The sequence below is a fragment of the Staurois parvus genome, unplaced genomic scaffold (assembly GCF_062004578.1).
Source record: "Staurois parvus isolate SC_StPar_1 unplaced genomic scaffold, SC_StPar_1.0 ptg000772l, whole genome shotgun sequence".
Lineage (NCBI taxonomy): Eukaryota > Metazoa > Chordata > Amphibia > Anura > Ranidae > Staurois > Staurois parvus.
In genome coordinates, this window is record NW_028318568.1 from 1,886,792 (window position 1) to 1,912,092 (window position 25,301).

A 25,301-nucleotide genomic window follows, 5' to 3' on the forward strand; every position below is an offset into this window, starting at 1 on the left:
CCCTTCCCCCCCTCGTCCCCCTTCCCCCCCTCGTCCCCCTTCCCCCCCTCGTCCCCCTTCCCCCCCTCGTCCCCCTTTCCCCCCCTCGTCCCCCTTTCCCCCCCCTCGTCCCCCTTTCCCCCCCTCGTCCCCCTTTCCCCCCCCTCGTCCCCCTTTCCCCCCCTCGTCCCCCTTTCCCCCCCCCTCGTCCCCCTTTCCCCCCCCCTCGTCCCCCTTTCCCCCCCCCCTCGTCCCCCTTTCCCCCCCTCGTCCCCCTTTCCCCCCCCTCGTCCCCCTTTCCCCCCCCTCGTCCCCCTTTCCCCCCCTCGTCCCCCTTCCCCCCCCCCCTCGTCCCCCTTCCCCCCCCCCCTCGTCCCCCTTCCCCCCCCCTCGTCCCCCTTCCCCCCCCCTCGTCCCCCTTCCCCCCCCCCTCGTCCCCTTTCCCCCCCCGTCCCCCTCGTCCCCCTTTCCCCCCGTCCCCCTCGTCCCCCTTTCCCCCCCCTCGTCCCCCTTTCCCCCCCCTCGTCCCCCTTTTCCCCCCCCTCGTCCCCCTTTCCCCCCCCCTCGTCCCCCTTTCCCCCCCCCTCGTCCCCCTTTCCCCCCCCCTCGTCCCCCTTTCCCCCCCCTCGTCCCCCTTTCCCCCCCTCGTCCCCCTTTCCCCCCCTCGTCCCCCTTTCCCCCCTCGTCCCCCTTCCCCCCCCCCTCGTCCCCCTTTCCCCCCCCCCCCCCTCGTCCCCCTTCCCCCCCCCCCTCGTCCCCCCCCTCGTCCCCCTTTCCTCGTCCCCCCCCCTCGTCCCCCTTTCCTCGTCCCCCCCCCTCGTCCCCCTTTCCTCGTCCCCCCCCTCGTCCCCCTTTCCCCCCCCCCCTCGTCCCCCTTTCCCCCCCCGTCCCCCTTTCCCCCCCCCCCGTCCCCCTTTCCCCCCCGTCCCCCTTTCCCCCCCCTGTCCCCCTTTCCCCCCCGTCCCCCTTTCCCGTCCCCCCCCCTCTCCCCCCCCCTGTCCCCCTTCCCCCCCCTCGGGTCCATCAGCCACTCCATCTTCATCATTCTTGTCTACAGCTATAAGCACCTTTGCTGTATTTAATAACACTGGTGTAACCTGCCCTCCTGGAACGTACCAAGCCATAAATTGCAGTGCAGTTTTATTTGGTATCTGCTCATTCCATTAAAGTCAGAATTGGTAAGCTCTGCTGAAGGGCAATTTGTGTTTGGCCCTGAAATGTGTTCTCTATTCTGCTATGCATCAGTTTTATCATTAAATTACATTAGACTTTTGGATGTTTGATGCTGTCATTGGATTGTATGTGTATGAATTCTCTTTCCCTTTTTCATTGAGTATACAAATCCAGTGCCCTGTTTGTTCTTGTGTTTAAACTGAAGCTCCTGGCAGATTCTCTGTGGGTCCTTTCGGATCATCCAGACCTCTTGTCTCGAAGGGCCAGTGTTGCATAATGATTCTTGGTCCCTAGCTTTAAATGTATGATTGTTGAAGTGTCAGTCCTGAGAGATGCGGTGATTCCTAGTTTTTGAAAGGGTAACACTTCTAGTAAAGTCTGCACCTGGAATCCCTGCTTTTGCTTGGTACATGTCTAGGAAAATTCATCCTAAAAACTTTTTGAGACAGCTATTGGCCTTGAGTACCATCCAAAGCATTATAAACCTTTCTTACCTGCAACTTGTGTTTTGCACCTGCATAAAATGTGCACTGATAATAGTAGAGTAAGTATTTCACATTCCTGAGTCAGAAGTTTGTGTTCAAACATGAGGCATTATAACAATCATAAACTCTCATTCACTACAACAATAATTACATATGAAACTATGGTACCCAATTAAAAAACTTTCATAAACCACAAAGAAAAAAAACTACACCTCGCTAAACTTAAAGCGGAACTTTACCCATAACAACTTGATAAAAAATAATGTTCTTTAGCAAGCAACGTACATTCCACAATAATAATTATGCTACCAAAATTACCATGTGCTGTAAATTGCCTTCAGCATTGTTGCTGTTTCATATTGCTGGAGGCTGCCATTTTGCTTTAGCCCAGAGCCCCTGAATGGTAGTAAATCATAAAGCAGAACTAAATCTATTGATTTAACGATTTCAAAAGTTATATTCTTGAAATGCCGGGATTAACAGTCTCATTTGCTTGTATCCTCAACAAAACTGCCAAACCATCAAATGGGTGGTGTCATAACTGATAATCTTGTGCAGAACCATGGCAGTTGCAGATCAAACAGAAGCAGCTCCTTTGGCTGTAAATGCATTTTACATAGCTATACCTGTAAAAGGGGCCAGCATGCAGCCATCTAACAGGACTTAAATTTTCCGACTAAAGTTCCACTTTAATCAAGTGAATCAGCCAATGTTGCAGAGTAACAAACATAAATGATCTCATCCAAAACATCAAACTGAAAAATACTGTATGCGTTAACTGAAAAAAAAATGCTGGTAAAAAAAAAAAAAGCAATAAATGGAATTTGTGTGGGTGTTGTAATAAGAACAAAAAAAGAACCAGAAACAAAACGAATCCATTAAAAGTCTTCAGATTTAAATAACTCAACTTCCAAAGGAAATCGTTTTGTGCAGTAAGGTGTTCAGCCCTTCACTATGGGCTCCGAAGGACAAACTCTCACCTGCTTAGTTGGACCTTCAAATTATAAAAGGTCAGATTGGACAGGTTTTTGTTTCATTTTTGGGATTGGCTGCACTGGAGGATTATAAATTACTTTTCATCTCCTTTTTATCAGAGCCAGCTCCAGAACAAGGGAACACCATTACCATCCAGAAAGCAGAACAAATCATAGTGATCTCCAATTATTACATATAAACAAATTGTTTAATAAAATACTCACATTAAGCAGAATGTAACCGTTTTCTTGAGTACCCAGGAGAAAGGATTCTTCCTGTGGTTCACCACTCTGGTACTAGGTTGACAGCTCGGGATCCTCTGTAACACAGACAGGCTGCTGTGATCCCTCCTCTTTGACTCAGCGTAGATCCAATGCTCTGCCCTATGCGTTATGTCATTAGCTTCATCAGGGGAAACAGGCGCTGAGAATGGATCAGTTTTATAGTCAGTTCACCCAGCCACCCAACTGTCCCACTAATCTCTTCCTTTCTGACAAATATACAAAACATCTCTGCTGGCAGACAGATCGATCTGGGCGATGTGTATCAGATGGCAAATACTGCTTTGTGACAAGCTAGAAAACTAAAATTTCATCTACTGACATAATAAGCTGGTGTCTAATATATCCAATGACTTTCATATACCCCTCGCTCTCCAAATAAAAAGTTTAAAACAATCAGGGATAGAATTAAAAAATGTGTGTGCAATATATATTGGCGAAAATAATTATTTGATCTCCTGCAGATTCTGTAAATTTGCCCACTTACAAAGAAATGAAGGCTCTATAATTTTTATCATAGGTGTATTTTTAATGATAGAGACAAAATATCAACCAAAAATCCAGAAAAAAACAAATGATACCAATATTATAAATTGAGTTGGAGTTCAGTGAGTAAAATAAGTATTTGATCCCCAACCAACAATAATTCTGGCTCATGTGGTACACAAATTAGCCCTGTCAATGTAAGAATGTGCTCCTAACGCTAAATTATGTGTATAAAAGACACCTGTCCACAGAATCTTTTTCTTCCATTCAAACCTCACCACCATGGACAAGATCAAAGAGCTGGCAAAGGACATCAGGGACAAGATTATAGACCTGCACAAGGCTGGAATGGGCTACAAGACCATCAGCAAGAAGCTTGGTGAGAAGGAGACAACTGTTGGAGCGATAATTTGCAAATGGAAGAAATACAAAAAAAATCAATCGCCCTCGGTCTGGAGCTTAATGCGAGATTTCGCCTCCTAGAGTAAGGATGATCATGAGAAAAGTGAGGGATCAGCCCAGAATTACACTGGAAGAGCTTGCGAATGCTCTTAAGGCAGTTGGGACCACAGTCACCAAACAAACCATTGGTAACACAATACGCCGCCATGGATTGAAATCCTGCAGCTCCCGCAAGGTCCCCTTCCTCAAGAAGGCACACGTACAGGCCCCTTTTGAAGTTTGCCAGTGAACATCTAAATAATTCAGAGAAGGATTGGGAGAAAGTGCTGTGGTCAGATGAGACCAGAATTGAGCTCCTTGGCACGACCTCGACTCACCGTGTTTGGAGGAAAGAAAAATGCTGACCATGACCCTAAGAACACCATCCCTACAGCCAAGCACTGAGGTGGAAACATTATGGTTTGGGGCTGTTTGTCTGCTAAAGGTACAGGCTGATTTTGCTGCATTGTGGGCCAATGGATGGGTCCATGTATTGTAAAATCTTGGATGAGAACCTTCTTCCCTTAGCCAGAATGCTGAAGATGGGTCATGGATGGGTCTTCCAGCATGACAATGACCCAAAACATACCGCCAAGGCAACAGGGGAGTGGAGGTAGAAGAAGAACATTAAGGTCAGTCTCCAGACCTTAATCCTATAGAAAATTTATGGAGGGAGCTGAAACTTTGAGTTGCCAAATGACAGCCAAGAAACCTTAAAGTGGTTGTAAAGGCTCAAGGTAAAAACCTTCTCTGTGCAGGATCCCCCCCAGCCCCTCCCTAATACTCACCTAGGCCCCCTTTTGATCCAGCAATGTGCACTGGCGTCTCGGCTATCACGAGACTCCCTCTCCTCATTGGCTGAGACATCAATGGGAGCCATTGGCTTTCGCTGATGTCAATCACAGCCAGTGAGCCAATGAGAATAGAGAGGGTGTGGGCCTAGCCATGGCTTTGTGTGAATGGACACACAGAGCAGCAGCTGGGGAATGTGCATGCTCGTGTGCTCCCATAGCAAGCTGCTTGCTGTGGGGGCACCTAACAGGAGGGAGGGGCCAAACACGCCGGTGAGCGAACCGAGAGGAAGAGGATCCGAGCTGCTCTGTGCAAAACGACTATCTCCTGCTTTGTTAGTGGTGACCAATCTGTGGCCCGGGGGGCAAGATGCAGCCCTTTGATTGCTTTTATCTGGCCCTTGGGACACAATTTCATCCACTGATACCAACAATGGGACATAATTCCCCCCATTGATGCCAATAAGGGGGCACAATTTGACCCTATGACACCAATGATCGGGCCCAATGACACCAACAATGGGCCACAATTCCTCCCAATGACACCAATGATGGAATGCAATTCCTCCCACTGACACCAAAGATGGGACATTGTCTCTTGCCACTGATGTCAGGACCTTTTCTACTCCCAATAGCCAAAGTCTGTCCCCCCTAAAGTCTTAAGGACAGTAAACTGGCCCATTGTTTAAAAGTTTGGAGTCCCCTGCAATCAGTGAGAACTCATCTCTTCAGACGAGCCTTTTTAGCCTTGTAGCTAACAACTGAATATTACTTTCACAAAACCTCATCCCACACAGTTTGCTACCTTTTTTATTGCTTGTCCATCAGTTTAGATTGTAAACTCTCATGAACAGGGCTCATCTTACCCTCCTGTCTGAAGTTGTATTGAACCTTTACCATCTCCCTTTATTTTGTGAAGCTCTTCATAGACTGTTGGAGCTATATAATTCCTGCATAGTAATTTCAATAACAAATGTATTCTTCAAGAGTGTTGTCTCTTTGCATTCCTAATAAGCTTATTTAACGCACTTTTTTTTTTCCTGTCAGACCTCTGAACTAGGTGTCACAGAACACGTGGAAGGAGACCCATGTAAATTTGCACTTTGGGTTGGAAGAACGCCAACATCAGACAACAAAATTGTCCTTAAGGTGAGAACAAAAATGAGCTGAAAAATGTATTTTTAGCTTTCTTTTTAAATTAATTCCTGAAGTAGACACTGGCATTACGTACACAAAGTAAAGGTCATGATACAGAGATAGAAACACATCAATATCATGCAAAAAGGAATGTTCCTCATGACCTATATAGGGGTTGGCAAACCGTTGAGTGTCATCCTGGATAATATGGGAGGAGGTTAGGGTGGTGATTGACCATCTATTTAAGGTCATGTGCACAAAAAAGTGTGAACTTGCATGTATCAAAGCTGGGTAATGTCTATGTAGGGTGCAGGGAGTAAGGGAGTAAAGCAAATGTTAGAGGGGGAGGGTAAAGAAGAGGGAGGGGTAGCCAAGCAAGCAGGATGAAAGTGAGACTAGTTGTTACTCAGAGTTTCCAAACAATATTGTTTTTCCTTCGACTTTCAGCTTTGCACGTAAAGTCAACCTAATAAAACCAAGTGAATTTGTGTCTCATGTTTGTTTTGTGATTATAGAATCCGGTCCTTCATTTATCTAATTTTCTCTACTTTGCAGGCCCACATGTAATTAAATGGTGCTCCATAGGGTTTTTTTTTTTATTGGGCAGGAATACAGAATTTAGCTGCATGATGTAGAATGGATTTCCAATATGCCTTTGTGAGTATGGAGGACAGGTGTAGGAGAAAGAAGGTTGGGTCATGGGGAAGTTGGAAATTTGTGATTTTTTCTTTTTTAGACATTTCCTTTACCAAAAAAAGTTCTAGGACAGGGCAGGACCAAAAGATGTGTAGTAACGTAAAAGTTGCCTCTTTTTACACCTCCAGCAGGTGTCAGATGTTTCAGGAACATTCTTTGAAGAGTCTGGGTTTTTTACTATCAAGGTAGAATTTTGTAATTGGTTTCTTCTAGTCTAGTGAAAATGGAGGACTTCAGTGAGAAGTGTTAAACTGTATGAATTTGGGAGGCATTGAAGTGTCATTGTAACTCTGTTTCTCACTGGGAGATGTAGGGCGCCTGGAAGTCATCTTGGGGTCGGTATAGAAGGGAGTAAGTGAGGGAGTGGCAGAACTATCCTGTGGAGTTGCAGATTGATTCCAGAAGAGACAGATGTCTGGAAAGGGCTGAGGTTTTTGGTACAGAGGCTAGGTAGTGTCAGAGTTTCAAGGTCTTCCAGAGGGAAAGGTGAAATGGACCTGTTTGGGAGGTCAGGGAAGGAATTGAAGGTCAGAGTTGAAGAATTGGGAAGCCTGTTTTATACAGTTCTCAAGAATGGCACCAAAGAGGTTGTCCACAGAGGCCAATGGAAAGGCTGGGTTACCTAATGTTAAAAAGCAAATTGTCTCCCATGGAACTTTAATGCAGCCATGACATAATGGCTGCATTAAAATATATTATTTTATTAATACAAAATTCATCCTTAAAAACAAAATTCATGTCATTCTGGCATAGCTACATACAATCTGTACCTTGAAACACAAAAATGTCTGATCAATTTCACAAGTAATAAACAGCACAATTTACACGTCAGATTGATGGTTAAAATTAAATTTTTGCTGACGCATTTTGATTAAATGAGGCATAATCTTCATCATTAATCTTTCTAAATAACATGACACACTCACCTGCTCTATGCAATGGTTTTGCACTGAGCAGACCTGATCCTCCTCTTCTCAGGTCCCCCACTGGAAAGGTACCTGTAAATATAGAGAGCACAGCTAGGTACTGATGTAATGTTATATATTACCACAACCTACTACATCCTAAGGGATGTAGGAGAGCAGTTGTCTCTATCACTCTCACCATGGCTGAATAGTCTAACGTAAAATCTACCAAGCTGGTGCTGAAAGGACTTGAGGATAAAAGTTCCCCCTAGGAGGATTCCCCCTTCGGTTTGAAGTTTTTATTATACCCGTTGGAGAAGTCCGGTCTGCACTTGTGGGTTGCTGAAATCTTCATCTATGTGATCAGCATAAATGCTACTATACCAGTAGTGTTCTGGTGAGTGCATATCCATAAGAGGTGGTGGATTCCCACATTGGATTATGAGCACCATTTTTAACATCTCACTGGTATTGCTGTACCTTGTGGTACCACTGATTCCTTCACTAGATGATGAGCACTATTTTATCAGTCACATTGGTATTGCTATGATTTGTATTACCACAGACATTTTTTGTTCATGTCTTGTTTGACATTTGAATGGTTATATGTGTAATACATTAATATTTTGTCACATGGTTTACTGTAATCAGGCGTTCACATTTTTCACCATAACACATTATGACGATATTTAATGTCATAGCGCTGCACTTCTATCTGTATCAATAAATAAATTGATTTTTATATGTTGCATACTGTATATGTGTGTATATACTATGTATATATACTTTTTAACTAGTTACTTGTTGGACTGTGAAATTTTTGACAACGCCTTCTTATGCCTTCATACGCCTTCAAATTCTTATAGTTCCAAATGGTTGTAGATTTCTTTGTACTGTATTTGCATGAACTACCTATTCCAAATCCTCCACTGGTATTCAAATTAGAGCTTTGATGGGACCAGTCAAACCCTTTCTTCTTTTTGTGACATTCCTTGGTGGATCTGCTAATGTGCTTTGGATCATTATGTTGAAAGACCCTAGCCCGATTTACCTTTTAGAAAAAAGGCCTCACTTCTCATCAAGCACACGCTGATATGATGCATAAGTCATAGTTGACCTATTATCTGCAAAATGCCCAGTCCCTGAAACAGCAAAGAAAAACCCAAACTATAACATTTCTAACACCATGTATCACAGTTGGTATAATGCTCTTCTCTTTCAATTCAAACATGTCACACCCAAAAATGTCTACTGTTACTATAGTCAAACAACTATTTTTGATTCATCAGTGCATGTTTCCAGAAGGACTAGTCTTTATATGTTCAAGTGAAAACTGTAATCTACCTTTTAACCTTTTCGCTGCCAGGTTCTGCTCTCTACTTTTAGCCTCAGGTAGCCAGACCATTTTCTGAAAAGATGCTACTGATTTTGTAGGCCCAGTGATAGTTGGTCAAATGTTTATTAAAACGATATTTTCACTAAAAATACACTTAAATTCCTTCTTAATCTAGAAGATAAAACTGTATTAAGTTAATAAATATTTATAATTTTTAAATTGTGTCTATATAAATGCACTTTTTCACGTGAGTGCATTTATTAAACTTTTGAAAGAGGTGGTTTATATCTTTAGGACCACATGGAGCTGTGACTGCACTGGTACAAGTAAATAAACCAGTAGGTCGCAATTACCTCCATAACAGTGACCAGCAGGGCACTTGGAGCACATGCTTTGGCTTTTACAAACTACAACAGATTCTGGTCTTATGTAAAGGATACTTTTGATTGTGTTTCCTCTCCTGAGGGTAAATGCACACTGCCTCCTATTTTTATCAGAGATGGCTGAACCAACTTTGCTCTTTTTCAAATTACAGGGTGAAAATCTAAGGAAAGATCCTTACCCTTAACTATTTAATTGCGTGGACCTAACTATTTTAAGAGTGTGGACCTATAAAATAAAAAAAATGGCACTGCTGAGATGACTGTGCAAATCTTAAGAAAAAATATATATTTTTTTTAATAAAACCTTTATTAACACATAAAGTATAACTAAAGCTAACCTGATTTTCTTTGTGAATCATTAACCAGTTCCTGACCGTGCTATAGCCAAAAGACGGCTACAGCGCTGTTGGCTAGTTCTGGGTGGGTGTCCATGGACGTTCTCCCAGAACTGCACCCCCTGCGTGCCCCCTGGAGCACGCACTGCACACAATCTGTAATTGCTGTGCCCTTCGGACACAGCTGATCACATGACTAAGGAACGGGCCAGTCACAGACACTTTTACCATGTACCCAGCTGTGTCCAATCACAGCTGATCACAGGGTAAATAGGAAATGTCAGTTATCGGCAGTCCTCTCCTCACGCTGGCAGCACACGAGGAGAGGAGAACTGGTGAGCGGCATTTCGCATAGGGACATCTACACTGATCATCAGGGCACTGATCATCCGTGTCCTGGTGATCAGTGTAGTCCCATCAGTGTGGCCAATAGTGCCTATGGCGGCAATCAGTGCCACCTAACAGTGCGCATCAGTGCAGCCTATCAGTGCCCATCAGTGAAGGAGAAACCATATTTATTTACAAAACATAACAGAAACTTATTTTTTTCCAAAATTTGTTCCAAAAAAATTTTGTTTAGCAAAAAATAAAAATCCCAGTGGTGATTAAATACTACCAAAAAAAGAAAGCTCTGTTTAAAAAATGATAAAAATGTAGTTTGGGTACAGTGTTAACCACGCAATTGTCATTCATAGTTACATAGTCTGGCTGAAAAAAGACAAAAGTCCATCCAATTCAACCATTTAAAAAAAAAAAGTATAATCCTATACCCACAGTTGATCCAGAGGAAGTCAAACATAAACCCAGCAAAGCACGATCCAATTTGCTTCTGCTGGGAAAAAAATTCCTTCCTGATCCCCCAAGAAGCAATCGGATATTCCCTGGATCAACTTTACCTATAAGTGTTAGTATCCAGTTATATTCTGTGTATCCAAGAAATCCAGGACTTTTTTGAAGCAATCCACTGAGCTGGCCAGAACCAACTCTTGAGGGAGTCTATTCCACATTTTCACAGCTCTTACTGTGAAGAAACCTTTCTGTGTTTGGAGATTAAATTTCTTTTCCTCCAGACGTAAAGAGTGCCCCCTTGTCCTCTGTGATGACCTCAGGGTAGAATAACTCTACACCGAGTTCACTATATGAACCACTGATGTATTTATACATGTTGATCATATCCCCCCTTAATCTCCTCTTCCCAAGAGAGAATAAATTCAGTTCCTCTAATCTTTCCTCATAGCTGAGCTCCTCCATGCCCCTTATCAGTTTGTTTGCCCTTCTCTGTACTTTCTCCAGTTCCCCAATGTTCTTTTTGTGAATTGGTGCCCAAAACTGAACTGCATATTCTAGTATTCAAAGTATGATGTCTCTGAAAATTGGTCTGGGCAAGAAGAGGGTAAAAGTGTCCGGTAGGCAAGTTATTTTGCTTTTTCTCGACTCTCTGGTTGAGTGAGGCACTTGTGATGTAATTCTGACCTCACAGATTCATCCTGGGAAGTTCCTGTCGCATGTTCTAAGAGGGCAGGCCCAAAGTTTTAGGCAGAGTTCCGGGAAGTAAAGGGAGACAGATTCATCTGCTTTTAGTAAAAATGGTCGCAATGAGAAGAATGGGGAGGGAAAGAAAAATAAAGTATAGGTAAAGGAAACAAGTCTGCATTTATCTAAAATTAACTGTTTGTAGATTGCCTGTACTAAATATTTCTAAAGGTGCCTTTATTGTATTTTAATATAAGGGTGAAGTTCCTCTTTAAGAGGAGAAGCTAGGTGCAACAACAACAAAAACAATCCGCCTAAGCCAGATCAGATTTATCCTAACATCTAAGGAAAAATCCTTGGTTCTGGGATCTTTCATTAGTGTTTTCACAGCACTTCTGCTGGATTTTCATTGGTGATCTTCAAACAGCTGACTTCACTGATTTTCTAGCTTGATACCCTTTTATATATCTCTGATGTCTCCCTAGTTCAACATTAGTGTACTTGTAGGTCTTTGATGGACTGGATAAAGATCCACTATACCAGTCCTTTCTAAAAGATACCTGAGGTGCTTGTACTGGAAAATATGACCAGTGGCTTTTGATTGTCTGTTATAGTGCTTCCCTCCAGGCCATACAGCTCCAGATGACTCTGCTGGAAGCTATCTGCTGGCATTTTTATTGCAGGCAGCAGCCTTCCTGGACTGGGAGGGGGAGCTGGCATGGTGTTTAGACTGGGGGCACAGTATCACAAAAGTTAGGCTGGGGGCACAGTGTCACAAAAGTTTTGGTGTTTGTGGCCCATATTGTTGTGGTACTTTGTTTTATAGAGGCTACATTGTTTTGCTTTGTCTAGTTAAGTTTACTTTGTGTTATATGCAAGGAAGCTTGGACCTCTGTGGTATATTAATGTGATTTTAATAAACACATTTGTACATAGAAACAATTAGTTATAGGAATACAATACAAGAGTGACATTTTATACCTATAATAAGCAAAATGCTACCTACTTCCTAGCAAAACTATGTTCTGTATACAGTAGCTCTGATTATAGAGGCTTCACAATCTCCATAGGCAACACAGACCCCAGGCTTGCTCTGAAACAATTGCTGGAGATTGGGCTAAAAGCATCTTCAGGTTCTGGTAGAGCTCTTCCTTGGTGTTAAGCCATCTTAGAGTCCTCCTTTCAGCATGTGATGTTGGCTTTTATTTGGAAAATGTTACCATCCTACATGAGTGTGGCTCCTTTTGCAACAATGTATTTCAGTAGAAGAAACATTCTCCAATTTGACCTCATGATGGAACTGTGGTATCATTCATGCCATAGGTCATATATGTCAAAAGGTCAACTGATCCAACTGTCAACTGAAATACAACAATGATATCTGTTACCATTGTATCCAGTGGCATTTGTTTTTGAGAAGCATCCCTTCAAACAAACTCCAAGAAACTTGATGTCTTTCTCCAAGACGCTCAGATTCAACCCACCTTGAGTACTGCAGGTTATGTAGATGAATCACATGTGTAGTGAAATTCTTACCCGGTTTACGTTTCAGTGCTCCCCAGGGGGTGCCCCTGTGGGCCCAATTTTGTTGCATTTGTGTAAGCCTTGTATTTGCAGCATGTTTGACACTGGCCTAAACCAGACATCCCACAGAAAGTGTCCTCGGCTGACTTGTCTTTGGGCTGTTCTCATGTCATCTTGCTGAGAGCCCAATATCCTGACCTGGAGAAATGTTCAGATGAAGGTTTACTCCATATTTGTGCAAAAAAGAGGATGCATTGATTGCCTTTCCCAAGGAGAAAGAAGTTGTTTCTGCCCTAATTAGTTTGGTCTGTGAGAATCTTAAAGCAGTATTAAACCCAAAAGTAAACCTTTTTTATATTGCAGTTTACCAGTTCTTAAATGGGATGGCTGCATCAGTTTTCTTTTTTCCTTTTTTTTTCTTTTATTTTCACCTGGTGATCCTGCCAGTAGGTCTGTTTTTGAACTGAACACGCTGTCCTGCAGATGTAGCAGTTAGAGAGCTGAGACAAACCATTTAACACTGACAATAGGTACTTACAATGGTCCATTTTATTTATGTAAAAGCTTTGTTCCAAAAAGAAAATAACTGTTGGTGTAAGTGATTATAAAGTGTGAGCAGGAGTTTTAGTGCTTCCCTTCCAGACTGACAGTGCTACTGTTCAATGGGGTGTCTGTCACTCTTTTATCCAGAGTGTAGGCACCCTAAACCCTAGTTCACACCAATGCGCCTTTTTTAAACTGTCAAATTGCATGACAAGTCACACCCTATTGTCAAAAATGGAACCTTTCAAATCTGTGCGACTCCGACTTTGTGGTGCTGCACCGATTTTGGAAAAAAAGGTTCCTGCACTTTTTTTTGCAATTTCAGGTGTGACTTGCATAGACATTTGTACATGAAGTTGCAAAGATGTCAGCTAAGTTGCACCTGAAGTCATACTGACATGCAGCTTTGAAATTGGGTGACTTCGAGTGAATTGAAATAGACCGAGTGCTGTCTTGACCATTGTGCAGGGAATGGTTTCTCAGCTCAGAAAGATCTGCCTCTCATGGATGCATAAGTGTGATTTGTGGGCGTTAAAGCCCACCCTCTTTGCTGCCTCATATGTGCGTTATTTAGGCAGCAAGAGGTTAAAGCGGACCTTAAGTGTAGAAACAAATTGCGACTGACTCTTTATTGCAGAAGAGACATGCTATGTAAGTCTTTCCTTTACAATTAACACCTTTCTGTGTTTGTCCTTTTCATAGGTTTTCATGAGAGTGAGCAACAATTATCTGCATGCACTCGCATTGTCATCAGTGAGCCATATTATGCATTGTGATGTGTCAAAAAAAAACAACACAATTTTATTCTGTCAAAAGTAAAACCCTGATGTCTCCACTACTTGCAGTCACTGGGTTAAAATTTGGATGTGATGTTGCATTTTCACATGTCCAAAATCGCAGTAAAAATGATGTACTTTTCCACTTCAGAACTTTGTAACATACCTTGTCAAAGTAGGAAAAAACAAACTCTGCACTCTAAGGACTGCTGTATTTATATGTACATGTATGTGGATAGTTTACTTCATATTGGTTTTTTTGCTTTTAAAATAGTATTAATTACATGGTTAACATGATCAGAGTGGAGCTTCAATAAGACATGCTGTACAAAGTTCAATTTTGTCCTAAGGCCCCATTCACAACTGCGCTTTTTGTAGCTCCAAAATGCTCAGGGAGAAAAAACAATAAATATTACGTTATGGAGATGGTTCACGTCTCAACTCACCAAGTCACCTGAGGCTGAATGCCTGAAGCTCAGAAAAGTTTTGGAACTACTGTTGTAGCTCCTTTCAGGCAGATTGATGCGTTTTTGGCGGGTTTTCATTTCCTTTAGCGTGTGACCAAGAGCGATTTTTCTGGCATGGCAAGAAATGATGTCAGATTAAATTTTTCTCTAATGGAGAATTTTTTTCTAATACAAAAACGCCACAACTCAAGAAACCCGAAAACACCTGAACAAATCGGGCACAAACTTTTGAAATTGCACATAAAATGCACGAGAAAAAACACGCAAAAACCCATGTGTGAATGGGACCTTAGTAGTATGGGTATATGTTGCCTTGGCTTAAATCATCTCTCTTTAATGTACAAGAGGAAGGAGAGACTGTAACGTGAAAAACGTTCATGCTCATATGTGTTAAGTGTTATTCATGTAGTTTAATTCAGATTTGGGCTTTTAAGAATCTATTTTTTTTTTAATTCAAAAATGTTATTTTAGGGATCCAGCATCGAGAACAAACAAGACTGGATAAAACATATAAGAGAAGTTATACAAGACAGAACTATTCATTTAAGAGGTGCTTTGAAAGAGCCAATTCATATACCGAAGGCAGTATCCACTAAACAAAAGGCTGTCAAACGGTAAGAAATTTTGTGTGACGCTTTAGATACCAGAAACAGTCTTTATCAACCACGTTAGTGTAATTCCTCTGTTTTGGCTTCGCTGAAATTTAATTTAATTTTTTTTTCATGGTTTTTGGTGTCTATAAAGTATTGAACCTGAAGCCACCAAAGTATCCATCCAAGTGTAATATTGTTTAGGTTGCCTTTTCAGTTTGAGTGGTCAAAATTAGTAATAAATACAATAAAGCATATTTTTACAAAGGGCAGCAATGTAATAAGCATGTGGCGCTTAAGCGTGACAAAATTAGCATAACCAATATTACATTTACTTTTTTACACACCTTAATTGCAGGAAGCAATCAAAATGTAAATTTTTCCAAAAAAATTGTACAAATCTTCAGTTTCACCTTTTTAACAAAAATGCCTCTAATTTTCACAGTTGACCCACCTTTTTGCAACCATGTCACTGTGTAGAAGTGTAAAATGATTGTGCTCAGAGGAAAACTATTGCTTTTATGAGGACCTAAATAGAAAACTATTTAATATGCAATATATAAGGTAATCTCAGAAGTCTATAAAAAGTATCATGTTCTAATTAGTTGTATTATGGTGGATGATTTTCCTCTAACATGATGAGAAAGATCAGGCAGCTTAAATTAATGTTTTGTTTTTTAAATGTGTACAGGATTTTAGATCTATAGCTCCTACATATGTATTCATGTGTAACTTCCAGTCATAGGCCTTATATACAATGCTAATATACTCAAAGCAATTACAGAGAATGTAGATCTCTTTACAGAGTTGCTGTAGCTTGAAGGAGCAGATTGAGTGTCACTGCAAGCAATAATAGGGTGGGGCCTACAATACATTTTTCTTCACTATGGGGAACTACAGATCAGTGGGGAGCGGGGGGAATATGAAGAACCAAGGGAAGGGCAGGACATGCACATCCAAGTCAATTGTCACAGGATGTGAGGGGATTCCATAAATAAAGTAATTTGGTACTGAGAAAAATGTAGAAGTATCCAATGCTGACCTCTTTCTGGGAATACTGCTTGCCTGGCTTAACTGTAGCTGCATTATTTTTTGATACACTGACCCACAACAAGCCCAATCATCATTAGAAGGTCACACCAGAGGTTAATCACAAATATAGCTGTTCTTTCCTCGCTACACATTACCCTTTTGGTGAGATACAGCTTAACCATGCATCTAAATGCTCCTATCCTCCAATAAACCAGACATGGGAACAAAATAGAAAAAAACATACAGTAATGCATATTATGGTACATATACACAGTAATTTGTTAATGGGCTTGGCAGATACTCGGTACTAGTAAAAACCTGTGCTTACCAGAAATGCTGCCGTTAAGAGGAACCACAGGTGTAAATCTCCACTGAACATGTGTAAAATATGGTGGCTGAGCCAATGCAGAATGAAGTCTGGGATTACCTATATGCACCATTTCCTGCTTCATAGAGTGAGGGATGATGGGAGGGTTGAAGCCTTGCCAGGGGTCAAAACTTTGATAAAAAAAAACCCATTAACTAGTTTGAGGTAGTGTACTTTGGCCACTAAGTCACTATAAACACAAGGCAAAGTTAAAGAAAATCAGCAATCGTATTTAAACCCTAAACTGGAGAAATGACAATGTCTTTTATTTAAAGGGTTAGTTCACCTTTTACAGAAAAAAATGTAAAGGTGAGCTAGCAGCGTACCTCCGAGGTCGTGGAGCTGTCTACACCTCCGCAGCCTCTCCAGCGACCCAGGATTTTGAAATCACGCTCTTTTCCCTTTTCTCCATCAGTACTTCCAGAAAGGACCAGATGGATTCTGTTTGGTCAGCGCTGTCAAGCGCTGATCATTAGCTCTTGATAGAGTGGGGGAACAGACAACCTCTTTTCGCAATGAAAACTTTTTCTTATTTATTTATTTTTTTAGGTCCATGCTTTTTTTTGTGAAATCACTTTCAACCCCCCCCCCCCCCCCCAGCAGTTCTAGTTGAGGCCATCTTGAATAAGGGAAGATAATTCATGTAGCAATTACTGTCTGGAATCCACCTGCCCTTAGCTCAGTCCTATATATTTTCTATCCCTTCTCCACATTTAAAAGTAGAAAAAAAATGTTGGTTAAAGCTCACCTTTCAGGTTCTTACAGCTCTTCTCCAGCATCTTATTAGTTTCAGGTGACTATAAGCACATCAGTAAGTTCTGGTCCCACTTAATGCAGCCAAAATTATTCCTCAGGCTAACAATAAGGTTGGAAAAAGACACCAGTCCATTCGGTCTGACCTGTGTTGTGTGAGTGTGTGTCAGTTTGAGTCCTCTAAGAATATACATTCCCTGCATATTGTACGCATTACGGAAATCACCTAGTAGTAACTATAAAAAAAAATACCCTGTGCGTTTTCAAATTAGACATTTCCCACCTTCAGGTTTCTTAAACCATTTACGATCACTACAGTCAGGATTGCTTAATTTGTAAATAGCAATCATGTCATTACCACCTCTCTAAGATAGAAAAGTGTAATGTCTATACAGACTTCTATCCATTCATCTACAGTGCAGCTCAGGCTGTATAGAAAGGGACTATCTCAAAAAAGACTTTAGAGGTCAGTTTAGACCCCTGATGTCTTTCCAAAGTCCCCCCCAAAAATGAAAAAAGTATTAATGTTTTTTGGTTAACAAAAATTAAAAAATTAAAAAAATGTATAAATAAAAAAATAGTAAGGATAGGAACACACTAGTGCAGGACGTGTGGCCCATGTTTGCGTGGACATGGCAGCCCATTCATTTAAATAAGCCGCTGTGCCAGAGTTTCATGCAACAAGAAAGGTGTATGTACCTTTTCCAAAACGCATCCGCAGGGCAACGTCATGTGTTTTTAACCATGCAGTTTCCCTGCTTTCCACACCCACGATCGCGGTGTGGGCTGAGATGCGTGGAGGTACCATTCAGAATGAATGGCAGCCCTGCACATCTTGCAAGAGCAGTGCGATTCAGCTACATGCCCAGGGCTAAGGGTAGATTTAGACGTTCTATATCTCCCTTACCTCTGAAGCCCATGGCTATGCTCCAGAGGCTACAGGCAGTGAGGAAGTGATGCAACATCTCCTCACCACCTATTTTATCCCAATTTTGCAGACAAACTAACCACAGCCGCATGCATTGCATGTCTAGACAAAGGTCTAGACAAAGCATAAGGCCTCGTACACCCAAGGCATACTACTGCAGGGCCATGTTTTAGCTACACAGGGATGCTCAGGTGCTCCGTTCATTCCCATGCAGGCAGTACCATTGATGTCAGCTAGGACACTGCTACAAGGGAATGCACAGTGTTCTGTGCATTCCTATGCAGGCAGTCCCATCCAAATCTATTGGGATGCAGCGGGTGCATGGGACACAGCCACTGCTCCCAACTTGACATCCATATGGGCGCACGTCCCTGTACTCACACTGTCTGCATTTGGGGCCATGCATCTATGCCCACATAGATGTCACATCTGTCCTTGGAGCCACTGTTTCCCAACTGGCATGAATAGGAGTGTCTGAAAATTTTGTCTTTTTAGATTTTGCTTACATTCGATTTTCACCATTTTTGAAAAAGTCGCTATTTAAAATGTAAAAATATTTGTTATTAACTCAATGCAGGCTAAGCTTTTATATTAGGAATTTAGCAGGAATTTTGTAAAATTTGCTGTGCTTGTATATGCTAATAATTTTAGTGTATTTGTAGCAAAAATACTGTTTTGATAAATGTTTCCACAAATATTGTGGGGTCTAAAAATTTAGTAGCAACTTTTTTTATTCTACTAGTCATGTGCTTTCAGAAAATATATGGTTTGGTGGGTCTTTTACAAACTCTGAAAGCTGTAAGGTAAAAATTACAAAAATCGCCTAGCCACCTGAGTTTAAAAGTGGAGCGCAGGGCCTGGCAGTGGAAGGGTCTAGGGGTCAGTGAAGGATATACCATGCAGAGAACAAGGGTCAAGGTGGGCATTGAATGTAGAGGTAGGGAAAATTGAGAAGGAAGGGAGGCTCAAACAAGATATCCAAAGTGTGATGCTAGTAAGCTTGACAGTTTTAACAGTAATCTAAAACTGAGAAATAATAAACAATAGTACAAAATGAAAAGGAATGCACATGCACAACAGTTCTAGACGGCTCGCAAAATAAATTCTAGAATATCTGTTATTTCAGAAAAGGTCCACTTTAAGGACATATTAAACAACTACAGTGCATTCCATCGGGCAACAAAGTTTAAAAAAAAAAAAAAAAAGACATGGGCCACTATCAGTATTTCAGTACTACAAAGAATGCAATAAGAAATTCACTAGTCAGAACAGTCTAGATTAAAGGAAACGTATTACATAGCTGGTAGAAGTTTTCCTGCTGACACCACCAACTAGGGTTTATTTACTAAAGCTGGAGAGTGCAAAATCAGGTGCACTGCTGCATAGAAACGAGTTAGCTTTTCCAAAGCTTTATTGAACAAGCTGAGATTAAAAGCTGATTTGGTTAGCAAGCAGAGGTGCACCAAGTTCTGAGTGAACCAGCTTTAGTAAATCTTCCCCACTGTGTGGAACGGAGTTCAACATCCACACCACTCTAACAGTAAAGTACTGCTTCTTGTCCAACATCATTGTTTGGCCATGTGTCCTCTTTAGGGACCTTAGGTTAAATTGTTTCCAACCAATGCTAGAGTCCTCATTGAAAGATTTGTATGTTGTAATCATATCCCCCCTTAATTGTCTCTTTTCCAAGGAGAATACGTTTTAATGTCATTCCTCATAACTGAGGTTCTCCTGTGCCTTTGTTAGCTTTGTTGCGGTTCTCTGGACTCTTCCAGTTCAGTTGCATCTTTCCTGAGGATAGGTTAACAGAACTGATTTTATGGGATGGCTCACCGCCATGCTGGAAATCCTTAGCCTCGTGGACCACAAGAGGCTCCCTTCAGTTTCTCCTTGCTCTTTCCCAGATTCTGTTTTATCTTTTCCCCTGCCATAGAGAGCAGGAGAGTTTTTATTATCTGAAAAAAGGGAAGAGGGGGCACTTTCTTCTGGTTCAGAAGAATTTCAGCAGGAAGAGGCCATTTTGACCATTCTCTCCAAAATTACATAACATTTTTGTGATGGTGGATGAAGTGTGCTCCTGCTTAAAACTGGAGCCTCTGGATTTCGTCCAACCAGAATTTAACTATATAGCTCCAAGAAGGCTCCTCAGCTGCTAAAAACCTTTCCTGTGCACTCTGTGGTTGAGGAAGCTTTATTCGGTGACTCGTATCCTGAAAAGTTTTTATAGCTCCAAAAAACGTTTTTCCCAGCAATATCCAGTGGAACAGGAGTTTTATATAACAGAAAAAGGCAGTTCCTTCTGTGGATTCTGCTATTGCCAGCCTTAATAGATGCCATATGGTGTATCTTGGTATTTTAAAGTGGTTGTAAACCTCAGAAATGAAATATGAACAAAGTGTACCCCTTCATAGCGTGTGCTTGTCTCAGTTCAGAACACTCTTTTTTTTTTTTTTTGCGGTCTTATTCCTCTACCTGCGTTAATCACATCTGACAAGTATTCCTGACACCAAGAGAAAAAAGGTTACAGGGGACACACACACAGGCTGTAATTGACCAGCTCAACTCTGTTCCTGTGTGCTTTTTGAAGGGGGGTGGGTATGTCCCTTCTCTCCACTCAGCTCTTAGAGTTCCCCTCACTGAGCTCTGTAGAGTGTAACTTCCGCTCTCTTCCCCCTGCTTTGCAGAGCTGAGATTCTGTGTGCATTTTGCACTTTGAAAGGAATTTAGAGAACAGAGGGCTGCAGATAGACCAGTGCAACTTACTACTTAGGCCGGTCATTGGGTATATGTAAGGGTTTACAACCACTTTAAGGACACAAAGGTGCACAAAAAGCTTCCCTTTTTAAGGCTTCTCTTATGCTAGTGGAACCTGCCAAGCACCTTGTCATTATCTCTGTGGAAAACTGTGAGACCCTTGTGGTTTGGTCCACATGTATGGCTTGTGACCCACATTCTAATCTCATAGATCCTTTTGTACTTTAACTTTTTACAAAGGCTTTATGATATTGTGTGGACCTTCTTGGGGATTCTCTATAGCAGGTTTCCAGACTTCTGTTTGTTCAGATGTGCCAAGTTCTTTGGCTTAAATACTGGTCCACTGAACCAGCTTGTAAAAAAATGCTTGGAGTGTATGCCTTTTTTAGGTCGACATCTCTTTGGTGAGCATCTAGACTATGTTTTGGCCTCTGTTCTGGTTCCTTATTGCTTGTTTTTTTTCTCTGAAAGCTATCACATAGGGGCTGAAAAGCACATTGGAAGTGAAACTTTCTCTTAAATGAGATATCAAGGGACTATTAAATCCCTATCATCTCCCCTGCACTCCTTTTAAGCTAATCGAGCCAGAAATCTTGTCAACTGATGCACTCTTGTGCTCTCTGCTGATTATTCCCAGTTTTCTCTTAGAGCAGGATTTTCCAATCTTTTCAGTAGGAGGACCACATTGTATATTTTATAAATAATTGTGGGCTGAAAATAATCCTTTTTATAAACGAATTGTAAAACTGTAAATAAATAAACCTACTCCAAGAAACAACTCCCCCCCCCCCCCCCACACATGAAAAGTCCCCCCTTTTTTATCAGGAGTGCCCCCCCCCCCTTTCGCAGCAGAACCCCTCTTATTTCACATCAGAAGCTCCCTATTACATCAGATTCTCCCTTGCACATAAGATCTCCTTTACAAATCCAGAGCTCCCTTTTCACATCAGAAGCCCTCCCTCCACATCAAAGTTACTGCAGGCCGGATAAAATCTTGTAGCAAGTCAAATATTTGGAGACCCCTGTCTTAGAGCTACAGAATATCTTCTCTGTTAGTTGATAAAAAGAAGAGAGGAGGTTTCTGTAGTCCTGTCCCCAAAGTGACAACCTTAAGTCTACACAGATACTGTGTGGGCACTGAGTATTGTTACCCTAGGATAGGAAGTGGTACTGACATGCTAATGGTATCACCACATCTAATGACTGGTAATTTGCAATATAAACATTTTTTTCTTAAGTTTAGATAGTAAACTATGAAAAGAGTGTATTATACTATGTGCTATCATATCTAATTAATATAATGTATATTTTGTAAGTTATGTGAACATTTAAAATTTAATTTGCAGGGATGGTGAAGACTTGGACAGTCAGGGAGATGGCAGTCAACCTGATACAATTTCAATAGCATCTAGAACTTCACAAAATACACTCGACAGTGATAAGGTAAGATAATGTAATACCATTTCTTAAAATGTTCGTAGTTGTTATGTTTTAAGGTTCTGGGTTTCTGCCTGCAACTAGTAACTCTTTGACCAAGTAGGTTAATAATATGTTAGGTGGATAGGTTAATAATAATAAAGCAAGCATTTCATGTATGCAAGTGTTTTCTTCCTCAGTTGTATGTAAACTTTTTTTTTTTCCCTACCATTTTGTCTACTAAATACACCATTAAAAGGGTTTTAAGAGGTGTGTGTGTGTGTGTGTGTGTGTGTGTGTGTGTGTGTGTGTGTCTCAGTGTCTCAAAAAATTAGAATATCGTGCAAAAGTTCATTTATTTCAGTAATGCAACTTAAAAGGTGAAACTAATATATGAGACTCATTACATGCAAAGCAAGATAGTTCAAGCCGTGATTTGTCATAATTGTGGTGATTATGGCTTACAGCTCATGAAAACCCCAAATCCACAATCTCAAATTAGAATATTACATGCAATCAATAAAACAAGGATTGTACATAGAACAATATCGGACCTCTGAAAAGTAGAAGCATGCATATGTACTCAGTACTTGGTTTGGGCCCCTTACTGCCTCAATGCTGCATGGCATGGAAGCTATCAGCATGTGGCACTGCTGAGGTGTTATGGAAGACCAGGATGCTTCAATAGCGGCCTTCAGCTCTTCTGCATTGTTCGGTCTCGTGTCTCTCATCTTTCTCTTGGCAATGCCCCATAGATTCTCTATGGGGTTCAAGTCAGGCGAGTTTGTTGGCCAATCAAGCACACTAATCCCACGGTCATTGAACCAGGTTTTGGCAGTGTGGGCAGGTGCCAAGTCCTGCTGGAAAATTAAGTCCGCATCCCCATAAAGCTCGTCTGCGGAAGGAAGCATGAAGTGCTCCAAAATCTCCTGGTAGATGGCTGCGTTGACCTTGGACTTAATGAAGCACAGTGGACCAACACCAGCAGTTGACATGGCTCCCCAAATCAACACAGACTGTGGAAACTTCACACTGGACTTCAAGCATCTTGCAGTGTGTGCCTCTCCATTCTTCCTCCATACTCTGGGTCCTTGGTTTCCAAATGAGATGCAAAAGTTGCTCTCTTTAGAAAAGAGGACTTTGGACCACTGAGCAACAGACCAGGTCTGTTTTTCTTTAGCCCAGGTAAGACGCTTCTGACGTTGTTTGTTGTTCAGGAGCGGCTTGACAAGAGGAATACGACATTTGAAGCCCACGTCCAGGATCTGTCTGTGTGTGGTGGCTCTTGATGCACTGACTCCAGCCTCAGTCCACTCCTTGTGAAAGTCCCCAACACTTTTGAATGGCCTTTTCCTGACAATCTTCTTCAGGCTGCGGTCATCCCTGCTGCTTGTGCACCTTTTTCTTCCACACTTTTCCCTTCCACATAACGTTCTATTAATGTGCTTTGATACAGCACTTTGGGAACATCCAACTTCTTTTGCAATTACCTTTTGAGGCGTTCCCTCCTTATGGAGGGTGTCAATGATGGTTTTCTGCACAACTGTCAGGTCAGCAGTCTTTCCCATGATTGTGATTTCTACTGAACCAGACTGGGAGACCATTTAAAGACTCAGGAACCCTTTGCAGGTGTTATGGCTTAATTAGTTGATTAGAGTGGGACACTTTGAGCCGAGAATATTGCACCTTTTCACAATATTCTAATTTTCTGAGATTGTGGATTTGGGGTTTTCATGAGCTGTAAGCCATAATCATCACAATTATGACAAATCACGGCTTGAACTATCTTGCTTTGCATGTAATGAGTCTATCTCATATATTAGTTTCACCTTTTAAGTTGCATTACTGAAATAAATGAACTTTTGCACGATATTCAAATTTTTCGAGTTTCACCTGTATGTGTATATATATATATATATATATAGAGAGAGAGAGAGAGCGCCTTATGGCGGTAGGTATTAAACCCCAAACCAAAAATGTAATATATTGCAGCTTACCAATCACTAGATCTTGTGGCTGCATTAGTTTTCTTTTTTTTATGCTCTTCCCTCCTTTTTTTTTTTTTTTTTTTAAGTTGGTGCTCCTGCCAGTAACACAGTTCCTATATAGTGTCAGTTTGGGGAGGGTAGTGTTATATGTGCAAGCATATTGAGATACACTAACAAACACAAACCAAACTCCAGCTAACACATTTAAGCAGGTAAAGCACCTTTTTTTTTCCTTTTGGGACAAAGGTTTTCCATGAATTAAAAAATAAATAAATAAATAAAAATAAATACTGTACATTGAACGCTCCCCTGTCAATGTCAAATGGTATGTCTCAACTCTCCAACTGCTACATCTGCAGGACAGCTTGTTCTTACTAGCTATATCGCCAGGTAAAAATAAAGGAAAGAGAGCCTAAAAAACAAAACAAATGGAGCCATCCTATTTAAGAATTAAGCTGAAATGTAAGAAATGTTTCCTTTTGGGTTTAATGTCACTTTAAATCTTACAAGCAGAGAGCTTCCTTTGCTTTCTGCCTGTGCACAAGGAGTGGCTATGGAGATGAGAAGTCTGTGTCATCAATCAGAAATTAAGTGGGCAGGGCTGACACTACATTCAGAGCAGTAGCGTAAATTGAGAGTTGATTGCATTGTCAAGAAGAAAGGTAGGCAGGCGCATACTTTTCTTCTGGCAAAGCAAAAGTTTTTCTGCAAAAGTAATTTTTGGAACTTGTTTTAGGTAATAAACAAGGTAAAATGGGGAGGTGTTCCAGAGATGTTTTTCTTTTTGCATTTACACATGCTTCAAATACACTTAGTGTTCTACAATTGTAAAATAACAAGGGAAATAAAGTTGGAGGCGTCAGAACAGCAATGCATTATAAACCAGGTGGGCCCAGAGGCAATGGATTGAAAGCTGTTTATGGCAAGGGTGGAGTGGAAATATAGAGAAAATGACTGGAACCTTGTGAGAGGCAGAATAGGTGTTGACAGAGATAAGAGAGAGGAGTAGCTGGTAAAATACCAGGCAGAGTGAGTGTGCTTGGGGGAAATATGATTGTGACAGCCATGTTTGAACTGTCATTTCACTGTCAATATCCTTTGGCCTAACGTGTACAGTCCTGGTTCAGTTGTTTGCATCAGACTGGGTCTGCTAATGAAATTGATTTAATGTTTATTTAAACTATAACTTGGGTACATTTAGTTTGCTAATGTGCTATGTATTCTAAATCCTATTTTTTTAAATGCTGTATTTGCCTTATTTGTACAGTGCAGGACACATGCTCCTTT

General features: G+C 41.3%; 1 protein-coding gene across 4 annotated transcripts in view; it reads left to right on the forward strand.

Annotated features, from left to right (window-relative positions):
- Window positions 1–25,301, forward strand: part of LOC149444794 (triple functional domain protein) — a 455,657-nt gene that overhangs the window by 260,284 nt on the left and 170,072 nt on the right. For all 4 annotated transcript variants that reach the window (XM_089654527.1, XM_089654524.1, XM_089654525.1 and 1 more), the window contains exons 31-33: window positions 5,659–5,760; window positions 14,658–14,800; window positions 21,957–22,053. In XM_089654527.1, the coding sequence (XP_089510653.1) occupies window positions 5,659–5,760; window positions 14,658–14,800; window positions 21,957–22,053 (342 nt within the window). The remainder of the gene's footprint in view (window positions 1–5,658; window positions 5,761–14,657; window positions 14,801–21,956; window positions 22,054–25,301) is intronic.